Source organism: Meleagris gallopavo, chromosome 14 (assembly GCF_000146605.3).
Source record: "Meleagris gallopavo isolate NT-WF06-2002-E0010 breed Aviagen turkey brand Nicholas breeding stock chromosome 14, Turkey_5.1, whole genome shotgun sequence".
Classification (NCBI taxonomy): domain Eukaryota; kingdom Metazoa; phylum Chordata; class Aves; order Galliformes; family Phasianidae; genus Meleagris; species Meleagris gallopavo.
Window position 1 is genome coordinate 5448469 of NC_015024.2, and position 10274 is coordinate 5458742.

Genomic DNA, 10274 nt, shown 5'->3' on the forward strand with positions numbered 1-10274 from the left:
TTGCACAAACACTGATTGCAGAACTTCATAAAGAAAAGCCAAAGGAAATGAGAGAGCTCTTCAGAACACCATAAAATAAATAAACAATCTAATTTATAATTATAAACCTGAGAAGGACTAGCAAGGAGTACAGTAGGATACCCAAATAAGGAAGGCTGGAGTCCTACGACTCTTCTGCTCAGTCTAAGGATCCCTATGGACTAATTAGAAACTCAATGGTTTCCTTACTCCTACGTTCTGAATTTTTGGTGAGCAGTCCTCAGCCATGTTCAAAGAGAAATGGAGGGCATGTGCTTCACGGGTAGCAGGCAGGCTCCTGAAGCATGTAATCTCACCATTTCTAACCTTCTCAAGGTGTGCAAAGCTGCTTGGCTGGGCCTGCTGTGTCTGCTGTTAATGTACTTTATTAAGTTACTTTCAAAGTTGTATTGAAAAATGTAGCGGAGAAAATGAGCTGACACCAGCAGCTGGTGATGAGTCAGTGAATGCATCTCTCCGGTTTGTTTCAGTGTGGTTCTTAATAGAGATGAGCATTCAATTCACAGTGAATGGCTTCTATGATAGACTTCACTTTTTTTTCTTCTTCGTGTGAGTTGGTTGTGAAGAGAGAAAATTCTGGCCTTTTTTCCACAAAATAATCTAAGAGTGCTTATGGTGAACAATTTCTGCACAGGGTCTCCTACAATGCAGCTCAGTGCGTATTCAGAGTCCGTGCTGTGTGCAGGTGTACTGACCAAAGCAGATAGAGCAGTGGTTATCTGCTTGTGGTGTTTATTTGTTTTCCAGTATACAACTACCTGACAGCCTACAACTGCATCACGAAAGATGAGTGACTGTAAGTTTGGCCTCATGTGACTCTTCGTAATGAGTTCCCTTATGCCTTGGCTCTTCGCAATTAAGCTTTGCTGGCACTTTTAGGGAGCAGAACTCCAGAATAGCAAAGTAGTTTGGTTTGTCCTTGACCAGTGTTCCCAGTCCATAGGCCCCAGACCTTTTTCACTGTTACGTTCTCACACATCAGTGTGTCTTGATGGGTGGCTGTCCCTACTAGCACAGTGTGGGGGTTTTAACAGTTGCTTGGTGAAATAAATGATTTTAACACACAAGTAGGAGAGTGCATAACCTGAAATTAAAACCTAACATACACATCCATTTGCTTCTTTATTTTTGTTTGCTTTTTAATTTTTTTTTAATTTGAAATAATAAGGGGGCATTTTTTTTTCTGTAATTTATTTACCATTACAACCTCAGGTCAATCTGTAACTAAGAACACGTTTGAAAGTGCTTTCATTACTTAATGCTTGAGTTGCAGCAGATTGAGTGATCCTACCCAAGTTTCCCAAGTGCTCTGGCAGTCTGTCCCTGACTACATCATTAGTCCTACACCTCTTAATTTTAACTTTAAATTTAAGCAGGACTGGTGGAAATGGCAGCTTTGAAGGAAGGAGCCTACCTAGCCACAAAAAGGAGCACGCAAAGAGCATTCTTTACCCAAGATAAAATTCTCTACACAGGAATTGCAAGAATAATCAGAACCAGGCTTTCCATAACCCCAGCTCTTTTGAAAGCTAACAGACAGCACAAATACACTCTGTGCAATATCTGGGGAATAAACGTTGAGGAGGTAAATACAGCCAAGGCTATGCTGAAGGGCAAGAAACATTATACCTCCTTTGAGTTACTCTAGTAGCTAATTGAAGGATGATTGTGTATGAGCTGCTGCACTTTAAATTCAATGACAGAAGGATAAATCCAAATAAGTCACATTTTTAAAGGCAGAAAGAAATTGTTTAAGTTTTTAGCTGATGAGGAAAGGTTAAATAATGTATTTAGCTAGGTTTTTTGGGACCCCTCCCTCCTTTCAACCTGGAGCTAATAAAGGGTGCTGTCATGGAAACATTAAAGACCAAACATAGTCTAAATTATCTGACCTCTGGCACAGGTAATGCAAGTTTTGACTTACTAGGATTATCCAGAACTAAAGCCAGAGGGAATATAAGGTTGCTATTCATTCACACTTTGAACAAAATCTGCCAAACAATCCTGGCTGAGGTTATGTTGATGTATGTCTGTATTGCACAGTGCATAGTAAAATGAGAACATTTAGTTTGTTTTATGCAGTTTTTCATTGTGCCTTTGGGCAGACACAACTCTTCATATTTTGCCAAGCAAGCCAGCATAAGGAATTTATGAAAAAAGAATAATGTAGGAAACAGAGCATTTTCGTATTGAAATGGAAAGCAGATGCCTCCCAAGGAGTAAAGGCAATATAACAGGAACATGGGTGGATGGTGGGAAGGATTTCTAAAGAGACACAGGTGACTGAAAAGGAAGTAGGAAAAGGCAGAAAAAATGCTTTGCTGCATGAAGTTCAAAATGAAGGCAGGTTGCAGCAAGTGTGGTGGGCAACCCTTACATTACTGTGGTGATGGCATGGCGAATTGAGCCCAGTAGGAATGGAAGAGGATGATGGAAAAGAGGAGAGAAGGATTAGGAACTGGACTGAAGCCATGAGATGTGTGTTGAACTCAGCTCAGCCTATATTTTTCTTGCAATCTGCTTTATTCGTTATTTGCAATGAGAGGAGCCTAAAAGCCTAATGAGCACAGGTGGGTTAAACCTCTTCCTCAGCAGTGAGCTAACTGAGGGTTTGGTCATGGAAACACTCAGGAGCAACTTTCATTTCAGTAAGATTTAGGGTCAAGTATGCTCCTGAACACTGAGTTACTTTGAGGAGCCTGCAGTAACCTGCACAGAATGACCCATATGCTAATGTATCTGGGAATGGGTCCTGAAGAAAGCTTAACCAGTCCTTATGATGTAAGTGGTAGTTCTGTTTCAAGTGAAAGCAGCTGGATTTAGGGCTGTGTTGTCACCCTTCCCTCCCTCCCCTATTTTTGCCAAGATAAATATTCTTCTCCACTTTACCTTTCCTCATTAAAATGTCTTCTTAGCTGTCTCAGATAAATCAAGAGAAAAACATGTTAAACTACACAACCAAATGGTGAAATTCAATGAGGGAATTTAATAAAGTCTCTCAAACTATTGATAAGATAAGAAATGACAACCTATTAGGAGGTAAAGCTAGAGTATGTTTTTTTATTTATTAAACCTTTAAATGAGGAAGAAGTTGGAGCGGATAAAAGACCCACTACAAACATGTATTTTTCAGTATTTCAAAAACTGCTTGAAGTTAATCATTGTCTGAAGTTCTTCTTTATTTGCTGTAATATATGATTTTATGTTCTCAGAAAACTATTTGATAAGGAAATACAATGCCTTATTTCTCCTGTGCAAGCAAATAATTCTTGTGATATGTGTATACAGGTCTATAGATATCCTCTCCTTTAAAAGGGAAGATAGACATAAAGCTATAAAAGTCTTAGCACTTTTTAATGTTAATAACAAAGAGGGAAGCAAGTCCTGAGCATTGGCTAGGCAGGAAAAGCAGCACTGTGCTTTGATCCCCTCCTCAGCCACGTGTGCTGATGTAAAGGTGGTGGAAACCACTCCTGTTCTGAGCTAATGACATTTTGGTTCTTTTGCACTCATTTCTGGTGAGTGACAATGATTAGGGGCAATGTATCCCAGCAGATGAGCTTTGACACCAAATAAGATGTTAATAAATGCTGGTGCTGTACTCCAGTGAATCGGGAGCCAGCCTTTGTGCCATGCCACTGGGGAAGTCATGGGTATCACTGGACAGACCCACTGACTGCCTGCACCCAGCAGCTGGGCTGTTCCTTTGGGCTGCTGCAGGTGATGTGGCTGTGGCTGGTTTATGCCCTGTCTGCAGATGGGCAGCTTGTACAGTTGCTTTTTCAACGTTTCTTTCCATCTTAAGGCTGCGGCTGTCAGCTTCCCGTCTGCATGAGCAATGAGGTCCTTCAAAATGAAGATGTGTTCTAATTTGAGTGTCTTATTTTCTGGAAGGCTCTACATCCTAGTTATTAATCCTAGTGCACAAACTAATTTCCTTATTTCATTTGTTTCTTGTTTGTTTTCTGATTACTTTTTTGTTGTTGTTTTTATTTTTCCCAAAAAAGTGAATACTATAATTTTAAGGAATATTGTTTTCCTCTGCTATAGCGGCTGAACAGCATGCTTCATTAAAAGAACAAGCGCTCAGCTCAGTTGTGATTGTTGCCTCTTTCACACATGAGTACCTGAGTCCAGCAATTAACAGCATAAATTAAAGCCAGTGTTAGGGAGAGAGCTGCTTGGGGTCAGGGCCCAACACGTTGCTCAGCCTCTGTAATGCTGCTCATCTCAGTGATTTGTGCTTCACATGGAACATAGTGCAGTGACTTTATGTAATGGAAATCTTTATTTGTGAACAATGTTATCATTGAACTTGAGCTGTGTCTTAGATCAAATGGATGTACCCAAGCTCCTGCAGTATGTATGTTTATCTGGGTCTCTCTGTTGACAAAAATTATCATTTAAAGCTCTTTAATGTGTTGTGGTTCCTATAGTTATTTTTAATAGGGAAGGAAATCATTGCTTATTTTAAATGAATGAAATCTGTGTAATGTTAAAGCTAATAGCCAAAATGTAATGTGTGTGCTGCTCTTGAGTGGAGAGGTGGATGAGTTGGTTGGTGTGATTGTGAGGAAAAGCTATGAAGGTTCATCTGCCCTGAGGAAAAGCAGAAGACCTAAGGTTCATCTGCCTTGTGCTGGGTAGACAAAAAATGCACCATTTTGAGCAGGGGAATGGTGGACAAGAATATAGTAATAGCTCAGTCAGTGAGTCTGTGCATTTACTGAAAGAATGGGTATCTGCATGACTGCAGTTATTCATTGGTGCAAATGTTCTGCAAAACCCCACTGAGAATGGAAGAAATCAGAGGTGTTAAATTGTGTTAATGCTCTGAGTGGAAATTCAGGTGAAGCTGAAATCAGTGAAACTTTGATTTAATGTCAAAAAGCTCTGGGAAAAAAAAAAAAGCTGAAATATTCTTTTCCTGCTTGATCAGCCATACAGCTGGCTGATGTTTCACAATTCATGGAGCGTAGTTTGTGAATACTGGGGAATAAAATTTGGTGTGGAATGTCTCTTGAAAATCTCTTTTGTCTGCTTTACTATTCTAACAAATTTATGGTTCACTGTGTGGGGAAAATATAATCTAGTTACCTTTAACTGTGTGTTTTCCTCAGTGTAATGTTTGAGCTTCAGTTCTTAAAAAAGTACATATGTCAGATTTTTCTGAATTGAAGATGTGCTTCCTTGGAAGCAGCACATAAAAGCTGCGTGGGTATGGAAAACCTTAATGTGACCCCAGGTCAGTAGGAAGCCATCCCACTGCTTATCAGGTTGGGGCTTGGGGCTGGGACAGCATGACATTTTAAGGCACAGAGATGGATGAGTTAAAATTCTTTGGAGGGAGAAACGTTTCTGTAAATATTTGCATTAAATTATAAATGTCTCTAAAAGGCAATACACAGTGTTTTGAGATTAGGCCAAAATGTGCTTTAGTTTCATATCTTTAGAGTGATGTAGAATGATAATTGTAGAAGATAAGTTAGTAAATTGAAAACAAGCGAGGAGACATGATGCCATCTTGCAGTACAGCCTGAAATAAATTACTTTCTTTTTTTTTTCCAGTGAAGAAATTCATAAATAGTAAATTATCTGTTACGAGGTATCTTCTTAAATGACTTCATGAAGTACTGAAAATGCACACAGTATAGCAAATATTTAGGATTATGGTTTTCTCAAATGAGTTTGCTTTCCATGAGAGACGCAAATTTACTTCTAAATCATGAAAGCCCCAAATAAACAAAGATCCCATCAAAATTCTAGGTATTTTAAAGTCTGTTATACACACAGCTTAAAGTTTCCAACCAGTGTTTGTGATCTTCAGTCTTGTGCGAGTATCTAGTTGTGTATATTTGTTCTCTCTAATGTACAATCAAAATCTCATAAATCCATGCTAATGACTGCAAGACCTCTTATGAATTATTCAGTTTTTTAAATTCTTGATTGAGATGAAATGCAATAGCTTGTTCATTTTACTGTAACTGCATTCTAGATTTAATTATTCACAAGATCATAACAAAAGGCAATATATTTTGTAAATATGACTGCTTAATATTATGGCACTTCAATGAGGCAATCTGATATTGAATCTTAAATGAGGAATTAGTAGCTCATTTTTATTTGAATTATAAATCAAGTGGAATAGTGCAATATAGATTAGTAATTCTGTTGTGTTCTTAAACTAGCAACACTGTAGCTATGAATGTGTTTCAACACTTGGTAAAATTAATGGTGTTTCTACCAAGGATTGAATTAAAACTGTGTTGAAAAACTGTTCTGTAATAAAGTTCTGTAATTATCTGGTACCAGCTGTATTTTCTGCTTACTCTGAATGCAGATATCATTCTTCTCGTGTCATATAGCAACTCTTACATGTAACACAGCTTTCAAGACTCTTAAGGACAGCATTGAGTCTGCTTTGGGTTGCCTCTCCCCCTAAAACTTCAAGAAAACAAGGTAAAACTTACAAAAATGTGAGGTGCAGCCTCATTTCCCCTTCAAGACTCAGGATCTGTGCACAGGAATTTTTTTGTGCCTCCTCACTTCTCCTTTTAAACACATGGAATGTCAAAATTGGATTTCGTGGGCACAGAAAGCATGGTTTCTTTTTCTGGAAACACAGCCCTGCCTCTGTCCATTGTTAAAATTGATTAACTGCTTTTCTGGAGTCTCTGTTGGTTGATTCACTGCCAAATCATACCGAAGGCACTGAAGGTTTGGGCGATAGGTGGCACAGTGTTTGATGCTATGGGCCATGAGATTACTGCTGTTCCATCCTTTGGAGTTAGTGACAAAAAGTTATTTTCCACGGACTATCTTCCCTTCTCACTGGAAACTGTAATTAAAAAATGGAAGTATTTTTACCCCAAGTGGGTAGCCCAAGTGGGCTCCTTATTGGAAGTGAGTTTCTGGGTCCCCACTGCTCAGCAGAAGCAGAACACCAGGCAGCAGCCATGCAGAGCCCCCTCACCTCCAAGGCAGCTCAGGTTCAGCCCTGAACTCCTCTCATCCTGCCCATCCTTTGTGCTGTGGCACAGGCATATGGCAAGACCATCCCCAAGCGAGCTCCATCTGGCAGCTGGAGTGCTCAGAGCTGCTCCACTCCACTGTGCTCAGGACTGTTATGGCACAGCTACAGTGTGTGCAAAATGAACGCCATGAGCATCAAAGCATGCCAAAGGAAATGCAACTTGCTCATTTTTATCCCACAAGATCTCAGTCTCTAATACAACAGGCATTCTTTCTTTTTTCTGTGCTTTTTTTTTTTTTCCTTTAGATACAGTTTTCTAAAATGGTTTTCTCATGAACAGATGTGTTGTGATAGCAAGCATCATATTTTGAATATATATTTAATTTTTCTAGTTGCTTCTTCTAAAGCAAGCCATGCTGGTGTTGAGAACTTTACAGTTTCCAAAATGTAATACTGTGTCCTAAATTATCTGCAACAAGTACAAAGGAATAGTTTATCATTGAGGAATTTTCTATTATTTGCAGATGTACCAAATTTCTTAACGTTTAAGATAGCACTACACATCATTTAAACTCCTTGATCTTGATATCCAGTGGCCATTTAACTCTATAAGATTATACATAAAGTTCTGTTGTTGTCTGAAACGGAATAACTTCTATGAATGTGATAGCAGAAATGTTCTGGTAGTGTAGACTGTCTGTTCTTTCTGAACTGAGCATCACGGATACTCAGATGTTTTGAATTGTAACCGTTCAGCAAACATTTATAGTTGTGTTACATTTAAATATATATAAATATTTTTATGGTTTGATACAACATACCAAATGCAGACAAAAGAGAGGATTCAGCTAGAGGATTCAACTTCAAGAAATCTGGCCTATTGAAGAGGTTGCCATCTAACATAAATGCGGGAGGAGAGAGTTCTCTATTAGGATGGATAGCAGCAGAGGTGTTCTGTGAGCCTGAATGCAGTTCACTAATTCCCTAATAAGATCAACATAGTGCAAGGACAGTCTAGTTGAGACTGTTTTCCAAATCTTTAGTTTTGTTGGTGTAAAAATCAGTGTAGATGGTGTAGATCAGGGAGCAGATTATCTTCAGCAGTGCCAGTCTGTAACAGGGGCATTTTTCCACAAACCCTTGTAGAGAAAGAGGCCTGCCCTACCGCTGTAGGCAGAACTGATTTGGGAGAGGTTTACTTAAAAAGAGGCTGAGGGACGACCTTGGAATTACGTTGTTCCACACATCTACATCTCAACTTGAGGCACAGCTTCAGGGTGCTTTTGTCTTGATTCCTCTTCATGGTAACAATCCATGCTGTAGACAGGCCTGGGAGGATTAATAACATGCACAAATTGTTCCTTATCTCCATATAAATGGATTTTAAGGGAATTGGAGCACTTCAGATGGAAGGGAGCAGGCACTGCTCCAACTCGTCAGCACAGTGTCACTGCCTCTTAGTCTGAAGCACTGTCTTTATTATGTGTGCTGACACATATCAATACTGTGAAATCACAGCCCTGAAGCATTTATAGCACGGCTCCTGTCTCTGAAAGGAATCACTTAACTGTATTCTTACCCAACAGTGTATAACTGCTCCCAAGGTTTGGGATCTGGTAGGTGGAAGCAGGGCCATGTGCTCTGGATTGGAGCTGGCCAAACAACATTTTTCAGTGCATCAGATTGGCTTGTCTACAGGGCAGTTATGTCTTTTCTTCTATTTAAAACTCTGTCTTGTTTCTCTAATGCTACACTGAAAGACATGAGCAGGTGATCATTCCACCAAGGTACCGCTAGTATCAATGTTGTCTTCTGGTCATCCGTCGTGTTTCTGGGGCAGAGGGCTGTGATTCCATATCTGCCACTAGTAGAATGAATTTACAAGCTATGATATATAACTAAGTACAACACGTACTACTAAAATATCTCTTGCAGTAGTATACATACAATTCCAGCATGTTAAGAATTACGTTATGATAGGGGCCATTGGCCAAGTTATACTTCTGCAGTGAGGAGCTTACACTGTTGTAAAACTGAAGATTAAAATCCAGTCCAGTGGATTTTAGTGTAAGTAGTATTAATGATACACTTCCACTTGAGAATGAATGCAAGTTTCTATTTTAAATAACTTGGATTTCTGTCTTCTAAGAACGCAGCTGAGTACAGTTTGGCTTGAGCATGGATACTCCAAGGTTGATTAAGGCCAAATTCTGTTGATTCAAACGGAGTCAGTGAGCAGACAGCCACTTGTTGAGAACTCTCTGTTTCCTTTCCTTGCTAATATCATATAATTCTTTGGTATTTTAAAAAGAAATTATTTTGCGTATGATCAAATAAAATGTATAAAAATCCTGACCAGTTGTTATTTAAAACAGAGCCAAACACGATATATTCTACACCAAATATTCACTGTGTATGTTTTGTACAGGTTCTACAAAGGAACTGATTGAGAGCTGCTGTGGAGCTGGACAGCAGTGGGCGATAGACAACGGGGAGTGCACAGAAACTCCTATCAGTGGAGCAGATGGTGATATTTGCAGGTACGTAAGTCAAAACCAATCATGTAGTACTGATATAGGGAGCAGCCTTTTGGAATAAATTAGATGGTTGTCTGGTTAATGGAATGTCCAAGAGTCTGGGAACTGTTTTATTTTTTTGATGTAAGTTATTGATAGACTGCAACATACCATGGTAAAATAGATAGGAGGATTTCTTCCTTCCTTTCCTCAAAATCCAATCAGAGGAAAAGCCTTTTAATAAGGTTTCTTCTTCCTCTCATGCAAGCAGAGCACATATTTTTGTTTCCAAGTTCTATGCACATCTGTGGAGTTGCAGATAAATAGAAGAGCAAAGTATCTAAATGTGTTTGTATTCCATTTGGCAAGTGCTAAAGGCAGCGATTATCTGTATCTTTAAATGGTGTGTTTACTTTCCAGTTTGAATGGTTGCTACTTCAGCCATTGATAACACTGCTGCTATCAGTAGCACCTGGTCTGAGCAATGGTGCCAGGTTTGAACTCATTAAGAAAAGGAGGATGGGTACAAAGTAACGTGAACAATGTATTACACTAGCTGCAGTTCATCCATCTCTTGTTCTTCCCCCTGCCACTGAAACATGCTTCAGGGAGAGCTGACTGCAAAGCTACCTAAGACTCCAATGATCCAGCGTAAGCAGGTGGATTCCTCTAAGAGTGATCCCAGTGTTCTCAGCATTAAAGAAGTTTGGCAAAATCTTTTTTTTTTTTTTTTTTTTTTAATTCAA

The 10274-nt window shown here is 39.2% G+C and overlaps 1 protein-coding gene across 3 annotated transcripts in view; it reads left to right on the forward strand.

The window, feature by feature from the left end:
• The window catches only part of FBLN2 (fibulin 2), a 116807-nt gene that overhangs the window by 72362 nt on the left and 34171 nt on the right, over positions 1 to 10274 (forward strand). For all 3 annotated transcript variants that reach the window (XM_010718456.3, XM_010718454.3, XM_010718455.3), the window contains exon 3: positions 9441 to 9552. In XM_010718456.3, coding sequence (XP_010716758.1) covers positions 9441 to 9552 — 112 coding nt within the window. The remainder of the gene's footprint in view (positions 1 to 9440; positions 9553 to 10274) is intronic.